Genomic DNA, 17,842 nt, shown 5'->3' with positions numbered 1-17,842 from the left:
CAAAGGTGTTCGACGGGGTTGAGGTCAGGGTTCTGTGCAGGCCAGTCAAGTTCTTACACACTGATCTCGGCAAACCATTTCTGTATGGACCTCGCTTTGTGCACAGGGGCATTGTCATGCTGAAAAAGGAAAGGGCCTTCCCCAAACTGTTGTCACAAACTTGGAAGCACAGAATCGTCTAGAATGTTATTGTATGCTGTAGCGTTAAGATTTCCCTTCACTGGAACTAAGGAGCCCAAACCATGAACATCAGCCCCAGACCATTATTCCTCCTCCACCAAACTTTACAGTTGGCACTATGTATTGGGGCAGGTAGCATTCTCCTGGCATACGCCAAACCCAGATTCGTCCGTCGGACTGCCAGATTGTGAAGCGTGATTCATCACTCCAGAGAACGTGTTTCCACTGCTCCAGAGTCCAATGGCGGCGAGCTTCACACCACTCCATCCGACGTTTGGCATTGCGCATGGTGATTTTAGGCTTGTGGGCAGCAGCTCGCTCCTGACGAACAGTTCTTGTGCTGAAGTTGCTTCCAGAGGCAGTTTGGAACTGGGTAGTGGTCCTCTGTAGCTCAGCTGGTAGAGCACGGCGCTTGTAACGCCAAGGTAGTGGGTTTGATCCCCGGGACCACCCATACACAAAAATGTATGCACGCATGTCTGTAAGTCGCTTTGGATAAAAGCTAAATGGCATATTAATTTTAAAAATATATATATATATAGTGAGTGTTGCAACCGAGAACAGACGATTTTTGTGTGCTACGCGCTTCAGCCCTTGGCGGTCCCGTTCTGTGAGCTTGTGTGGCCTACCACTTCGTGGCTGAGCCGTTGTGGCTCCTAGAAGTCTCCACTTCACAATAACAGCACTTACAGTTGACTGGGGCAGCTCTAGCAGGGCAGAAATTTGATGAACTGACTTGTTGGCAAGGTGGCATCCTATGTAGGTACCGCGTTGAAAGTCACTGAGCTCTTCAGTAAGGCCATTCTACTACCAGTGTTTGTCTCTGGAGATTGCATGGCGGTGTGCTCGATTGTATACACCTGTCAGCAACGGGTGTGGCTGAAATAGCTGAATCCAGTAATTTGAAGGGGTGTCCACATACTTTTGTATATACAGTACCAGTCAAAAAAGTTTGGACACACCTACTCAAGGGTTTTTCTTAATTTTTACTATTTTCTACATTGTAGAATAATAGTGAAGACATCAAAACCATGAAATAACACATATGGAATCATGTAGTAACCAAAAAAGTGTTAAACAAATCAAAATATATTTTAGATTTTAAATTCTTCAAAGTAGCTTTGCACACTCTTGGCATTCTCTCAACCAGCTTAATGAGGAATGCTTTTCCAACAGTCTTGAAGGAGTTCCCACATATGCTGAGCACTTGTTGGCTGCTTTTCCTTCACTCTGTGGTCCAACTCATCCCAAACCATCTCAATTGGGTTGAGGTTGGGGGATTGTGGAGGCCAGGTCATCTGATGCAGCACTCAGATGACCAGATCCCTCTCCTTGGTCAAATAGCCCTTACACAGCCTGGAGGTGTGTTTTGGGTCATTGTCCTGTTGAAAAACAAATTATAGTCCCACTAAGCTCAAACCAGATAGGATGGCGTATCGCTGCAGAATGCTGTGGTAGCCATGTTGGTTAAGTGTCCCTTGAGTTCTAAATAAATCACAGACAGTGTTTTACAGCAAATCACCACCACACCATCAAACCTCCTCCTCCATGCTTCACGGTGGGAACCACACATGCGGAGATCATCTGTTCACCTACTCTACGTCTCACAAAGACACAGCGTTTGGAACCAAAAATCTCAAATTTGGACTCATCAGACCAAAGGACAGATTTCCACCCGTCTAATGTCTATTGCTCGTGTTTCTTGGTCCAAGCTAGTCTCTTCTTGTTATTGGTGTCCTGTAGTAGTGTTTTTTTTTGCAGCAATTCGACCATGAAGGCCTGATTCACGCTGTCTCCTCTCAACAGTTGATGTTGAGATGCGTTTGGGCTGCAATCTGATGTGCAGTTAACTCTAATGAACTTATCCTCTAATGAACTCTGGGTCTTCCTTTCCTGTGGCGGTCCTCATGAGAGCCAGTTTCATCATAGTGCTTGATGGTTTTTGCGACTGCACTTGAAGAAACTTTCAAAGTTCTTGACATTTTCCGGATTGACTGACCTTCATGTCTTAAAGTAATGATGGACTGTCGTTTCTCTTTGCTTATTTGAGCTGTTCTTGCCATATGGATTTGGTATTTTACCAAATAGGGCTATCTTCTGTATACCACCCCTATCTTGTCACAACACAACTGATTGGCTCAAACGCATTAAGAAGGAAAGAAATTCCACAAATTAACTTTTAACAAGGCACACCTGTTAATTGAAATGCATTCCAGGTGACTACCTCTTGAAGCTGGTTGAGAGAATGCCAAGAGTGTGCAAAGCTATCATCAAGGCAAAGGTTGGCTATTTGAAGTATATCAAATATAAAATATATTTTGATTTGTTTAACACTCTTTTGGTTACTACATGATTCCATATGTGTTATTTCATAGTTTTGATGTCTTTACTATTCTACAATGTAGAAAATATTAAAAATAAAGAAAAACCCTTGAATGAGTAGGTGTGTCCAAACTTTTGACTGGTACTGTATAGTGTACTAATTACTTAATCCTACACATGTTATCTTCTCATCCCCTTCCCTTTGCACCAATCCTCTTCTATCCCTTCTCCCTGAGCAGGAAGTTGTACCACCCCAATAACGCCCAGTTGGGCATGGCCACCATGCGGGCTGGCGTGACTCACTGGCACGCAGGGCTCATCGAGGTGGGCCATGGCATGATCTGCAAGGCCTACGCCATTCTCATGATCACCCATGGACCCAACCACCCTATCACCAAGGACTTGGAGGTACACTAGACTACAGGCTGCCTCATTAGATTGATTAACCTATGCCATTAGAAAAAGATAGCATGGGGCCTGTTCAGTAGGGTAGAATGTTACAGAACATTCAATGAAAATGTGTGGAAGGAAGATATGATTGTCAGGTAGAATAGTGAAGTGTAAGCTCTATTTGTTACATATCTATAATTTTACCTCACTGAATACCCCGAGCTGCATTTCCCAGATTACACCAGACCAGTCTACCTTTTGACTCCTGACCCCTTGTTTCCTAGTCAATGCGTATGCAGACGGAGATGGAGCAGAAGATTTTCAAGCAGAATGAGTGCGTCTACCACAGCATGAGAGAGGCTGCCCTGCAGAACAAGCCCATGGGCATGATGGCTGAGGCAGTCAGTGTTGAGGACAACGTCAAGGCCCGCTTCCACAAGCAATGAGCTTCTGTACACACCACTTTCATACCATTGAAATGCAGTGGTCACCAAATCTGCCCCCCCTCCCAAAAAAAAAGTATTATCTGGCCCTCCCCTACAGCTGTAAGGCTCAAAGTTCCTATGAACGTCTTACCTTTTTTGTGCTAGTAAACATTGAATCAGTACACCAACCATGTGCCATAGTACCATGTGAAATATTGACTGTAAAAGGCAATAAAAGTGAACACTGGATAGTGTGGAGTCTGTTTTGCTATACATTGCAGCTCAACCAATCAAAGCTAAGGATCAACTCTTTATATACAAACCACAGAAGTCAATACATTTTCTTGGTTTATTCAAAAAGGTTTGAGAGATCACTACATGCGCTTGCTTATCCTCTTGCAGCCGATGGGCCAAAGCGTCATGGTCTGGAAAGAGAAAGGCTGCACACAGATGAGGTTTTACAGCCCAGTTACATTTGAAGGAGAGAAATTCCACCCCTTGTTGCCAATTCAAACCCATTCTAGTCCCCAACCACATACTCACAACGATGATGTTCCGTGACTGACTCAATGCCCTTCAGTGAGACGTTTAGCGTGTTCCCAACCAGATTCACCATAGCCTGGGAAAGGGTAGAGTAGTCATTGCATGACATACCATGCAAGAGTAACAAACTAGACAATACCAAGTTAGCACACTACGGCTTGTCATAAGTAGGTTTAGCACCACTCATAGAATGGATCATGGAAACTCATAGAATGGATCATGGAAACATGCTAAAATAAATAACACATCCGAAGTTGCGTGAGCAACTGTTCATTGATCGCTACATGTGTAGACTTCTGCTCCAGCACTAAGGAAACTGATAATCATTTTATCAGGTGCAAAAGCTGAACTGGAACAAATGCCTGCACACTTTGGCCCTCCAGGACTGGAATTGCGCATCCATGTAATTTACAACTCAAGTACAAGTTAACCAGTGGTGGAAAGAGTACCCAATTGTAATACTTGAGTAAAAGTAAAGAAACCTTAATAGAAAATTACTCAAGGAAAAGTCACCCAGTAAAATACTACTTGAGTAAAAGTATTTGGTTTTAAATATACTTAAGTATCAAAAGTAAATGTAATTGCTAAAATATACTTAAGTATTGAAAGTATTAAAATAATTTCAAATTCCCTATATTAAGCAAACCAGATGGCACCATTTTCTTGTTTTTATTTATTTACGGAGAGCCAGGGGCATGCTCCAACACTCAGACATAATTTACAAATGAAGCATTTGTGTTTAGTGAGTCTGCCAGATCAGAGGCAGTAGGGATGACCAGGGATGTTCTCTTGATAAGTGGTGAATTGGACCATTTTCCTGTCCTGCTAAGCATTCAAAATGTAACGAGTACTTGTCGCTGTCAGGGAAGATGTATGGAGTAAAAATAACATTATTTTCTTTAGGAATGTAGTGAAGTAAAAGTAGTCAAAAATATAAATAGTAAAGGAAAGTACAGATACTCAAAAAACTACTTAAGTAGTACTTTAAAATATTTGTACTTAAGTACTTTACACCACTGAAGTTAACCAATGTGCAGGTGCATCCATGAGGCCCCAAGTAAGTGTGGGTGTGTATGGTTGACCAACTCACCTGGTTCTTCTCTCCAGTCATCCTCTCCAGCTCAGCCTCCTGGCCAACTGTGAACGAGTTGACCATGACTATGGTCATCTTGGAGTGGCCTCCATTCTGCTCAATCTCACATACGCTCTTGATATCCTTTCCTTTCTGGATGAGATCATCTGGCAGACCTAAGGGTTAGCTATCAGTCAGATAAAATCAAGTAATCTTACTCCTTATACTCAATCTGATACTTCCCAGTGAATGCCATGGTGGTCCTCTGTAGCTCAGCTGGTAGAGCACGGTGCTTGTAACGCCAAGGTAGTGGGTTCAATCCCTGGGAATTTATGCACGCATGACTGTAAGTCGCTTTGGATAAAAGCGTCTGCTAAATGGCATATTATTATTAAAGAGAGAAGGTAATGTGACAGAGACCCTGCTACCTTTATATACCAGACTGGGGGAATTAGGCTGGTTTAGACAGGCAGACCAATTCTGATCTTTCTTTCACTAATTGGTCTGAAAAAGCTCTGATGTGAAAAGATATGATATGGTTGGTCAAAAGGCCTATTAGTGGAAAAATATCAGAATTGGACTGCCTGTCTAAACGCAGCCTTATAAACCAACAGACTTAAAGGGATAGTTCAGTCACATTGGTTTCCTTACCCTGTAAGCAATCAATGGACAAAGTATGACAGCAATCCATGCTTTGGTTTAGTTTCCCTGGCACTGTTTCCAAATGTTTTAGCATTTGTGGCACAAATCCCATTCAAGTTATTTGAGCGATATTAGCATTTTTCGTGCATCTAGTCCAAATCATCCGAATGTATCAAAACATTTATTGTGAAGCGCAACAAAATTACTTAAATATGTTTTGAACATTATGCACAAAAAATGCTAATATCGGTCCCATGACCTGTAAAAAAAAAATGCACACCCTTCCCCCCTCATATAATTACATTCAAAATAATGTTTACGACCACAAATAACAATAACTGTAGCGACCCTGTGTTTATAAACACATGCTTTTGTTCCACAGTCGATGCCGCGCAGGGCTACCGTGAGGGTTCGCCGACCACCATCGACGAGCTCACTCTCCCTGCCTATTTCACTAGCCCTACACTAGGATCAAACCCGTCTGCAGACAATGATCAGCTAGGGTGAAATCTGATTTTCAACATTTTTATGCCATATTTATAATTATATAAAATATATGCAACGAAGTTTCAATTCAATATCATGGTTTGCGTTTTCAACACCACAATAAATAGAATATGTCAATCTCGACAAACAGAAAATACATCCCTCCCTACCTTGTAGGCCTACCCAATATCAAAGGCTTGGCTTGACAATCTCCAAATGTCATCAAACTGTTTGGTGTTTTGTAACATATGTTTCTTTCCATTCATCAAATGGCTGCTGCACAGTTTGGATTGATTGATTGATTGATTTTATTTGTCAGTTAATATCAAAATGTGATTGTGTCCCTTATTAAACTTTTTGAATGCATTTTGCAGTAATGACCAGCAGGTGACGCTTTAGAGTAGATCTTTTGAAATGTTAGGCACCAGATTGATCTTCACTTCGAAATTCGAACTCTGGTGTTGCAACAATACAGTTCCCCAAGCAATCGCTACGCTACTTCGGAGCCATTTCTTCTTATAGCAAGCGGACGGTAAATAACGTTAATTTGACATTTTATGGACTAGATGCGATAGTCAGCAGCTTTGAATTTACCTAACCTTAATTTATACCAAATAAATAAGCTATAATATGTTTTTTCAACAGTAGCTTACTGTAAACTTAAGCTGACAGTTCTTTTTTATATTATGCTATGAATTAATAATGTCATCTCCCATAATGAAAAAAATTAACATGAACACATGTTTTTGCAACTGCAGTAGGCTGACTGTTATGCATTATAATAATGTTATTACATTATAGTCCAGTACTCACTTATGAAGTGTTGATCCATGTGCCCAGATAGATATGTCTGCCCTTGCCTCCTTATTGTCAATTATTCTGTAAAATTGCTACAACAATGAAGGGAATGTAACCCAAAGGCTTATCATCATACTATTTTTCATCATACTTCTCTCTGTTTTGACTACTGACAGGTGTCAGTTATGCGGTACTGCAGCACACGTGGCGGTGTTCAGGGTTGGGACTTTCAGGATGTTTTGTTCTCGGGATATGCTCCAGACGGGGGGATGTTCATGCCTGAGACCCTCCCCACCCTGAGCCCTGATACCCTGAGGTCCTGGAGCTCCCTGTCCTACCCCCAGCTAGTGACGGAGGTCTGCTCCCAGTTCATACCTACAGAGCTGATCCCTCGAGCAGACCTGGAGGGTGAGACCTGGAGGGTTTGGGTAGCTGAGTGACACGTTGATGGACTGATTGATGGTTCGAAAATATGGTACAGTTAGGTGTAAAGTGAAGAGGGTTTGGCACATGTGGGTCTTTTCACATCCGGGTGTATATCAAAATGAAGCAACTCAGTTCATGTCCCTTCCTCATCCCTTCTCCTTCACTCTCACTCTTTTGTGTGATCCTTCTGCCCATTTCACTCTCTCAATCTCACTCAATCTCACTCTTTCACACCCCTCTCTTCTCTCTCTCTCCCATCCCTCTCCTGTCTCTCTCTCTCCATCCCTTCCCCCAGGCCTGGTGTGTGCGGCCCTGTCTGGGTTCTCCGTGCCGGGGGTGGTGAGCCTGGCCAGGATGAAGGGGGGGCTGTGTGTGCTGGAACTCTTCCACGGTGAGACCCTGGCCTTCAAGGACCTGGCCATGACCTGCACCGTGCGCTTCCTCGACTACTTCCTGCGCAAGGAAAGCCGCCGCGCCATTGTAGTCGTGGGTGAGAAGGGGCACTTGGGGCATCATTTGGTGTGTTTACATGTTTAGTTACATGCTAGGTCTATTATGTTTATGTACAGTATATTCAATCTTACGTGTCTTAATAATGTCCTCCTATCCTCTTCCCTCTCCCACGCTGCGGCCTACCTTCCCAGGCACGTCCGGGGACACAGGTGGTTCAGCCATCCAAAGTGCGAGAGGCCTTAGTGGGGTAGACGTTGTAGTGGTGTACCCCCGGGGCCGCATAACCGCTGTGCAGGAGAAACAGATGATCACCTGCCTGGAGGACAACATCCATGTGTTTGCAGGTTAGAGAGATGGCCAGATAGTATGAGAGGGCAATAGTCTAAAGTGGCTTCCTTTCCTTGCCCCTTCTTTGATAGTGAGAGATGATGGCAATATGATGGAAATGTCCAAGCCATATCATGGGAAAATATAGGAGTTTTAGCCTTCAATAATAATGATCTTACCTTAACCTGTGATAAGATGGTATCACCTCCCGAGTGGCGCAGTGGTCTAAGGCACTGCATCGCAGTGCTAGCTGTGCCACTAGACATCCTGGTTTGAATCCAGGCTCTGTCGTAGCCGGCCGCGACCGGGAGACCAATTGGCCCAGCGTCGTCCAGGGTAGGGGAGGGAATGGCCGGCAGGGATGTAGCTCAGTTGGTAGAGCATGGCGTTTGCAATGCCAGGGTTGTGGGTTTGATTTCCACGGGGGGCCAGTATGAAAAAAATAATGTATGCACTCACTAACTGTAAGTCGCTCTGGATAAGAGCGTCTGCTAAATGACTAAAATGTAAATGTATCATTGGTATGATAACACGATTCTCATCTTTCTCCCCTGCACTTATAGCGGATGGCAGTTCTGATGACATCGACGTGCCCATCCGTCGACTGTTTTCAGACCAGGAGCTGGTGAAACAACACAGCCTGATGAGTCTCAACTCAGTCAACTGGTCTCGTGTCATGGTGCAGCTGGCACACTTCCTTTATGCCTACCTGCATGTGAGCGGGCTGGAGCAGGCAGAGACGGGGGCACCCCTACCCATCTTGGAGATGGTAGTGCCCACAGGGGGGGCGGGGAATATCGCCGGTGAGAAATATTACCATGCCACAGTGTTTCTACAACTTTTTCCCATTAGTGCCCCTTTTTTTATATATATTTTTTATTAGAAATATATTGATATTTCTTCAATATTTTTTTGCTCAAAGAGGAAAATAAACTAAGCCGTTTGAGAGTATTGGAACATAGCTCATGTTTTTCTCTGTTTTTCCTTTTTTCTCTCCTCTCTTCATTCTTTGTCCGTCTCTCTGTTCCCTCTCTCAGCCGGCTGCATTGTGAAGCAGATGGGGATACCGCTGTGCCTCGTTGCCATGACGAACGCTAATGACATAGTGCACAGGACGGTGCAGACCGGTGACTTTTCCATGGCAACCAATGTCACGCAGACCATGGCCCCGGCTATAGACATTCAGGTGCGCGATGGCTCGCCACTTTGTTTAAGGTTTAAGAAGTGTGTGTGTGTACTGTGGCTAACACTGTGCTCTCACCCCAGGACCCCTATAACATGGAGCGTGTGTTCTGGCTGCTGTCTGGTAGAGATGGAGCACTGGTAAAGGGCATGATGGAGGAGTTTCAGCACTCTCACAGACACACTCTGCCTGAAGCTCTCCACAAACAGGTCAGACGCATGAATACATAATTGACATGTTCTTGTAGAAAGATAAGTGCCCAGTACCGTTGGTTGTTTAATGTTTTCTCTCAAATCACCACACACCACATATCCTTATCCCCCCTCCCCTTGACATCTCAGTCAACTAGACAGGTCCTACAGGCCTTAGTTTTGTCGCACCTGGACTACTGCCCAGTTGTGTGGTCAGGTGCGGCAAAGAACGACATAGGCAAATTGAAGTTGGTCCAGAACAGAGCAGCACGTATTGCACTTAGATGTACACGGAGGGCGAATGTCAATAACATCCATGTCAATTTCTCCTTGCTGAAAGTTGAGGAGAGATTGACTGCATCACTATTGGTCTTTGTGCCAGGTGTTGATGTGTTGAAGGTACCGAACTGTCTGTTCTGTGACATGATGAGGTTGGACCCAGGAGCAGAGAATAGACCAAACGAGGAATCAGTGGTAAAAGTAAACATAAATACTTTACTGAGAATAGGGAACAGCAGGATTACAATAACGCTGAGAAAACAACAAACACTAGGACTAGAGAACATACTCAGGAGGCAAACACACATGACAAACGAATCAAGCTACTGCAAAGGGAAACAGAAAACCCACCTCTCTTAAAGGGGAACTCATAATTAGAAAATAGAAAATACCTGAGTGTCATAATAGTCTCTAGGATGGTCTCTGTCACCCTCTGGTGACAGGTAGAACCATGACAGTACCCCCCCTTCTAGAAGCCGCTCCAGCCGCGGAGCCAGGGCGACCACCACAGAGTTGGGGGGGGGGCAAACCCGAACTGACACTCAAACGGTGACAGTCCAGTGGATGAGTTCGGCAGTGTGTTGTGAGTATACTCCGCCCAGACGAGGAACTTGCTCCAGTTGACGACCTGAGAAGAGACAAAACAGCGGAGGAACTTTTCCAGCTCCTGGTTGACCCGCTCAGTCTGCACATTCGACTGTGGGTGGAACCCGAGGAGAGACTCACTGACGCCCCCAACAGGGTGCAGAAAGCTTTCCAATACTGCGCCACGAACTGGGGCCCACAATCCGAGACAATGTCCTGGGGAAGTCTGTGTATTCGAAAGACATCAAGAGATTAGTAATCAAGAGATTAGCGGTCTCCCTCGCTGAGGGCAACTTGGGCAAAGCAATGAAATGGGCTGCTTTGGAGAACCGATCTACGACCACCAGTATAGTGGTCAGCCCTTGGGAAGGAGGTAACCATGTGATAAAGTCTACAGACAGGTGGGACCAGGGCCGGCTGGGGATGGGCAGAGGTTGGAGCAATCCAGCCAGTCGTGAAGATTTACTTTGGGCACAGGTGGAGCAGGCCGTCACGAAGGACCTCACATCCTCAGTCATGTTGGGCCACCAGTCATGTTGGGCCACCCGTCGTACCGCTCGGGGGCAGGGATCTTGGGTTCCCGGTGCAGGTTCCCTGGAGGAACTATGGCGACACCTGTAGTACTGGGCGATGAGACTTGGGCATTGGCTCCTCCTGGGTTGGGGTTGGGCCGTGGTAGGAGGGAATCGGTATGTGCCCGAAGGGTCTCAGATATTTGGGAGGTTGTTCTTGCTGCCGTCCCAACAGTGCTCCTTGGTGGGTTATAACATTCTTGATGAGGGTGATCTCTGCTGGGTCCATGTTGGGGGCAGTAGCTTGCTGTGACATGATGAGATTGGACCCAGGAGCAGAGAATAAACCAAACAAGGAATCAGTGGTAAAAGTAAACACTTTACTGAGAATAGGGAACAGCAGGATTACAGTAACGCTGAGAAAACAACAAACACTAGGACTAGAGAACTTACTCAGGAGGCAAACACACATGACAAACGAATCAAGCTACTGCAAAGGGAAACAGAAAACCCACTTCTCTTAATGCGGAACACATAATTAGAAAATAGAAAACATTTTAGTGTTATAATGGTCTCTAGGATGGTCTCTGTCACCCTCTGGTGACAGGTGGAACCATGACATGTTCAAGCAGTTGGCACACAGTTCGGACACTCATCGGTACCACACAAGATATGTAACCAGAGGTCTCTTCACAGTCCCCAGGTCCAGAACAGACGCTGGGAAACGCACAGTATTAAATAGGGCCATGACTACATGGAACTCTCTGCCACCCCAGGTAACTCAAGCTAGCAATAAAATCTGGGGAAAAAACGGATAAAAGAACACCTTACGGCACGACGGGGACTGTGAAGTGAAACACAGACATTTTTATGTATTTTGTATTGTATTTTGCGTTGATATGTGATGCGTGGTTGTCTCGCCTGGCTATCTTGAGATGAATGCACTAGCTGTGGGTTGCTCTGGATGGGAACATCTGCTAAATGACTAAATTGGGATGTAAATGTAGTGCTGAGTGTACAAAACATTAAGAACACCTGCTCTTTCCATGACATAGACTGACCAGGTGAATCCAGGTGAAAGCTATGATCCCTTATTGACGTTACTTGTTAAATCCACTTCAATCAGTGTAGATGAAGGGGAGGAGACAGGTTAAGGAAGGATTTTTAAGCCTTGAGACAATTGACACATTCATTGTGTATGTGTGCCATTCAGAGGGTGAATGGGCAAGACAAAATATTTAAGTGCCTTTGAACGGGGAATGGTAGTCAATAACTGCAACGCTGCTGGGTTTTTCACGCTCAACAGTTTCCCGTGTGTATCAAGAATGGTCCACCACCCAAAGGACATCCAGCCAGCTTGACACAACTGTGGGAAGCATTGGAGTCAACATGGGCCAGCATCCCTGTGGAACGCTTTTGACACCTTGTAGAGTCCATTCCCCGATGAATTGAGGCTGTTCTGACGGCAAAAGGAGGGTGGGGGGTGTAACTCAATATTAGGAAGGTGTTTTTAATGTTTTGTACACTAAAATACATATTATACAGTGGATAATATGTATTTTATATGTTGTTGTGATATTTGTTTGGACCGCAGGAAGAGTAGCCGCTGCCTCGGCAGCAGCTAATTGGGGATCCTAATAAATACTACTAATACTACTCCTCCCCTCCTCTCTCTGTCTCCAGTTGTCTCAGGTCCTCACAGCAGGTGCAGTAAGCGATGAGGGGATAGTGGAGACCATGCAGAGATGCTGGAAGGAGAACCAGTATCTACTATGTCCCCACACTGCAGTGGCTGTGTGGCATCACTACCACTGTCCCCCCACTGCAGGGGTCAACAGGTAAGAGACACAGACACACACACACACACACTTTTAGTATTTTACAGAATAAACACATTTCTTAGTTGCAGGTTCAATAATTTACATAATGCATCATGGCTGCATACCGAATACCGCTGGCTAGCTCACAATTTTACACCCATTCCCCTGTCTAGGTGTTGCATAGCAACAGCCTCTCCAGCCAAGTTCCAGGCGGCGGTGCAGAAGGCGGGGCTGACCCTTGATCTCCCTGAGGCATTGCGGGCCCTGGACAAGATGTCCACTCGCTACCTGGCCCTGGAGCGGGGCCAGGACTGGGACAAGGACTGGGAGGGCAGGCTGAAGCAACACATCCAGGCTATAGGCTCAGCCAGGCAACGTGGAGTGGCCTACTACTCAACTGTGGAGTGTAACTAGTTATTTAAGAAATGAGGCTTATGGATGCGCAGTGATAACTCAGATGGAACTGTTAACAGGCATTTGCCATGTATTATCAGAAATAACTAACATTTATTAACCAATCAGATTGTTTTATAAAGTGGATAATAGGCCACTTACTGCTAATACCAGCAATAATATGCCCACAGTTAGATTTGTTATTTACTGTCTTGAAGAGAGCAGTTTTATATGATCATATATTGTTACAATAAAAGAAGATTGTTTATTGTATACATTTGATCAGAATTCAGATCAAATGGTGTAATTGTCAAATGGTGTGTTTTGCAATCGAACCTCTGGACAGTTTATTGCCTGACCATAAATGTTGACAATAAAAGTTGCAGAGGCAATCATGTGTGCAGGAGTAATTACAGTATATGATTAGAACTGAGCTATGATTCGGTTTTTATTCCCATCACTACATGTAAGAGAGACAGTGTCGTGGTGTGCATGATGCCTGTCAATATTGCCTTAAGAAATTGCCTGTGTACCATAGGCTTTAGCATTCAATTCAGAAGACTTAGGGCCATAGGTTTATATGGGTCACATGGGTTTCTCTCACAATTGATTAACAAGCTGTTGGTTTGTATTGTACATCTATGGATAAGACATTTTACAGCCAGCACCCCTGACCTATTGTACTCTCAGGCAGCTGAGAGGGACTTTGGTCTCATAAAGATGATGTCAGAGGTTGTATGACTCAGCTCTGTTCCTGCTCTGTTTACGCATCGTAAGGTAAGACACATATACAGTACACACATAAACACAAAAACTCATCCATAATGTTTACATATTTCAGCAGCATCTCGTGGTGAGTTTTAGTGTGTGTGTGTGTGTTTTGGTATTGGAAATACTTGAGACCCGAGTTGACTTTAAACATGCAACAGTGACTAACTAGACAGTTATGTTTTTGTACAGTAAGCTTTATTTGTCTCAGAGCACAAGCCATTACACAAGCAGTTACAAGCAAAAACTCAGATTTTACGTCTATATCTATCTGCTATAGAAAATGTATGTACATACTGCAGGTATGCCTCTGACATTGAAAGATGTTACAGATTTCTTTACACTGTCCTTCAACTCAGGACTGTCCCTGAAAACCCCTAGAGGCTGTTTTATTGGTGGACTCTGTGGGGAGGGGTGTGGCTAATCATGTGCAGTAGCTTCATCAGCAGATCGTTGTCATGGCTACTGCTCTCTGATTGGCTTATGTATTCGGCAGCTTCGTCCTCAAAACAGGATTGGTCAATACTACAACCCTCTAAAAGAGAAAAGGTACAAATAGACAATCTGTCACACAACTGTAACCTACAATATCAAACTGAATCCAGGTGAACTCACAAGCAATACAGTTAATTTGTACAGTTTTACCATTGACTTTGGCCAATGGCTATACAACACCACATTTATTCCTGAACTCTTAATAAGTGATCTTGGAACAAATAGTTAGCTAGCTGACAATAAGAATGTATTCAATACCACAAGAGCTTGGCACATGCTATTAACAATTAAATGGTCTATTGAAATTGCCACAACGAGCAATAAATAGAAAAACAAACCCTACTGCATGCAAGGCTTTTTGCTATTTTGCAGAATCATTCAGTATGGATAGAAACAGTTGCTATACAGGAACACAGGAGAGTAGTCTTGGTCTTACCCACGTCACAGCAAATCCCTGGCGCAGCACAACGTCGCTCTTCAGAGCCACACAATCTTCCTCCGGCCTCACAGGGAGAGGGCAGGTAGTTCTCCTCCACACAACCAGCTGCCTCTGGGGAGCCCACGTAGCAGCCCATCCCCTCCCCACAGCAGATACTGGGGCCAAAGCAGCGGCCCCTGTCCCCGGGGCCACACGACATGCACTGGAAAGATAATAGGAAACATAAAGTTACATTGTTTTTATAGATACAAGTGATTTACTTATAGAAAAGGGAAGTGGTTTTAAGCTTTGTGGTTAACAAAAAACCCAGTAAAATACAATATACAATATTGACATACAATAACCTTTGACTTAAATGTGCAATCCCAACCCTTCGAAGCTAAGAGGCAAGCCTCTATGGCAGGCAGCCACCAATCTAACTCTATAACAGACACACAGTTACAATAAACAGTAACAAAGTGGAACTGCTGAGAATGACTGGGTACCTTTCTGGATGGGAAGTCTAGTGCTGATCTCTTGCCTCCTATGGGGCAGTTGGAGATGTAGCAGGCAGTGCACACAGATAGCAGGAACAGCAGACAGAGGGCGGACACTGGGGCGCCAGACATTGCCACTGAGAAAGAATAAAAAAATAGATTTAAGTTTGTCAAAAGTGGATGCGTCTCGTCTCAGGATAGATATAAGATAGTAAGATGAATCATAGTCTATTTTTGCAATAGTTTTTGCAAACGTCTGTTACAAAAACATTTCCTGCAATTATGTTTTTAAAGATAAAATCGATTTAAAAGATTGTCAGAGAAAATACATACCGTTTGAGACACAAAATGACACACTCACTGTGTTGAAGTTGAGGCTTTGGTGATGATGATCTGCAAATTTGTCGATGGTTGATCGTCTTTGTTTATGGTCCTTGCCATGAAAAGGTACCTTTTATACCTCTTGCTCTTTCTCTTAGGCTGTGACAGGGCCTCAAAACCACCAATTAAGTCCAATCAAGCCATTATTACACTGGTATTAATTACGTGACCTGATTAGTAGAGGGGAATGGACATTGAGATGGACAAGAAAAGGGCATATCAGGCGTGACCATGCATAAGAGGTATGGATGGTCTGGTTAGTCTTACTGTGTCCTCAAACACTGATATGAGTTCATCTTTCCATAGTTCTACGCTACATTCTTAAAAATGTTTTTTTTTTAGTCATTTTAGCAGACACTCTTATCCAGAGCAACTTACAGTTAGTGAGTGCATACATTTTCATACTGGTCCCCCGTGGGAATCGAACCCACAACCCTGGCGTTGCAAGCGCCATGCTCTACCAACTGAGCTACACAGGACTGTATGAACAACAATGGTAGGAGGGAGGGGGGATGGAAAGGGTAAGACAGGAGCTATTACTTCAGAGCTGTTTGTGTGTGTGTGTGTGTGTGTGTGTGTGTGTGTATGTGTTTGTGTGTGAGAGAGAGAGAGAGAGAGAGAGAGAGAGAGAGAGAGAGAGAGAGAGAGAGAGAGAGAGAGAGAGAGAGAGAGGGAGAGAGACTTGTTTGAGTCTCTGTGTGTGTATGACTTAACTCGGCCAGTATAGGCTATGTAACAACTAATAGGAAAAAATAACTTTTGATAAATAAATGACTCAAGGGATGACTAAAATGTTTTCATTGTCCTCAGAGGGTAATGCATTAATAATAAGAGCACAGTTGACCTTGACCTCATCATGTTAATCATGTATTTCTCATTATGTTTTAACCTGAACAGATCCTATGAATTTAACTCAAGTCATTATCTGGACAGTGTTATTTCCACCCCAACTTAATTTTTCGAATTACACTAATTATTATTCAGTCCATCTAATGGAAAAACGTAAATTGACGTCATAGGCCTACATGATAATGCTGAAGAATGGACATTGAGAAAGGCACATTTTGAAGGCCCTAGTGGCCATATTCTAATGCATCTAATAATAATTATAATAATAATAATAATAGCTCATATCTTACTTATATTTTTGAAAAAATATGCTACAGACCATGAAGAACTATTAATTAATGAATTAAAATGTAACACATTCATCAATTTGTAAAATATTACAATGTATCCGTGTATAAAATAGCTTTGATGAAAGGGTACACCACAGTTGAGATTTGGCGTGTCAAAAATAGATTTGATTTCTGACAGCCGACAGAGAACCATGCTCCTCCCCGGTTGACTGTCGACTCCACCTGCCCACTAGTGATAGGCATTCCGAGTCTTTTCGGTGAGCCGGCTCATTTGGCTTCGTTCATTTATAAGAGCCGGCTCATTTCGCTACCAAACGGCTCTTCGTGTAAAATGCTTAAAGATGGACCTAGAACCATGAAAACAAATTGCAAATCTCCAATGTAAAGCCCAAAGGGTAGGCTACCAGTATGACAGCTCGTGAAATGCGCGTTCAAATACATTTTTATCTGGCCAATTTACTAAATGGCCTCAGTGGTTTAGTGGAGGGTATACGCAGGTATATGCCATATACCAACGTATTTCTTAATCCCCACTGATACATACCAATTTAGTGTAGTGGAGGTATACGCCGTTTCAATTAATAAGGCTGATGGAACAGATCAGAATGTTTAGCTTAGAATGTTGATAGGCTATTATTTCTTTACATTTTAGGCGCAGCAATGTACCGACGACGGCAGGTCTTCGCGTGAATGTTCCGAAATGCAATTTGCGGAAAGAAGCCGTTCTAAAATGTGCACCGCACATGCGAGCGGTTACATGGACAGAGATGGAAATATCCGTTAGAAATGTAGAAAGAGGGGGGATTTGAATATGCAACAACTATCATGGGTTGCTAATATGACTAGGATAATGTATTTGGCTGCTAGACCATGAAAGAAATTTGAAAGAAAATCAATAGGACAGGAGAAAGCATATGAGTAGGCCTAAATCTTTATAAAAATAATTGCCTCCACGTTTCTATGGTGGGATTTTGGCTATAAGCTACTTTTAAGTAAGGTAGGACATGCCTGATAATATGAAGTAAAACGTCCAGGTTTCAAACAATTAAGGAATAGAAAAATATAGCAACGCTAATGATAGGCCTTTCCCAAAATCCTTCTCTATTAAATGTTAACT

At 43.6% G+C, this 17,842-nt stretch overlaps 3 protein-coding genes across 4 annotated transcripts in view; 2 read left to right on the top strand and 1 right to left on the bottom strand.

Annotated features, from left to right (window-relative positions):
* LOC121582469 (histone-lysine N-methyltransferase Smyd1) overlaps positions 1 to 3,566 on the top strand; it is a 30,977-nt gene extending 27,411 nt beyond the window's left edge. Inside the window, exons 9-10 of the mRNA XM_041898273.2 lie at positions 2,742 to 2,910; positions 3,177 to 3,566. Coding sequence (XP_041754207.2) covers positions 2,742 to 2,910; positions 3,177 to 3,338 — 331 coding nt within the window. The 3' untranslated portion in view covers positions 3,339 to 3,566. The remainder of the gene's footprint in view (positions 1 to 2,741; positions 2,911 to 3,176) is intronic.
* A 2,766-nt stretch (positions 3,567 to 6,332) lies between these two features.
* thnsl2 (threonine synthase-like 2) lies at positions 6,333 to 13,419 on the top strand. The gene is made up of 9 exons (XM_041898274.2): positions 6,333 to 6,592; positions 7,035 to 7,266; positions 7,580 to 7,774; positions 7,929 to 8,081; positions 8,628 to 8,867; positions 9,102 to 9,250; positions 9,331 to 9,456; positions 12,498 to 12,652; positions 12,808 to 13,419. The coding sequence occupies exons 2-9, from the start codon at positions 7,044 to 7,046 to the stop codon at positions 13,046 to 13,048; spliced, it is 1,482 nt and encodes a 493-aa protein (XP_041754208.1). The 5' UTR covers positions 6,333 to 6,592; positions 7,035 to 7,043; the 3' UTR covers positions 13,049 to 13,419.
* Positions 13,420 to 13,992: 573 nt separating this feature from the next.
* Positions 13,993 to 15,645, bottom strand: LOC121582472 (isotocin-neurophysin IT 1). Of its 2 annotated transcripts, none has more exons than XM_041898278.2 (4): positions 15,539 to 15,645; positions 15,215 to 15,342; positions 14,727 to 14,931; positions 13,993 to 14,330 (listed from the first exon to the last, which is right to left on the bottom strand). In XM_041898278.2, exons 2-4 carry the CDS (start codon positions 15,335 to 15,337, stop codon positions 14,185 to 14,187), a joined length of 474 nt encoding a protein of 157 aa, XP_041754212.1. In that variant the 5' UTR covers positions 15,338 to 15,342; positions 15,539 to 15,645; the 3' UTR covers positions 13,993 to 14,184. The 2 variants fall into 2 exon arrangements, with proteins under 2 accessions (XP_041754212.1, XP_041754211.1); XM_041898277.2 differs by having other exon boundaries at positions 15,567 to 15,645.
* Between the last annotated feature and the right edge of the window lie 2,197 nt (positions 15,646 to 17,842).

This window comes from Coregonus clupeaformis, chromosome 15, assembly GCF_020615455.1.
Source record: "Coregonus clupeaformis isolate EN_2021a chromosome 15, ASM2061545v1, whole genome shotgun sequence".
Taxonomy (NCBI): domain Eukaryota; kingdom Metazoa; phylum Chordata; class Actinopteri; order Salmoniformes; family Salmonidae; genus Coregonus; species Coregonus clupeaformis.
Note: the sequence above shows the minus strand (reverse complement) of the source record. Positions and strands in the feature narration are given on the sequence as shown.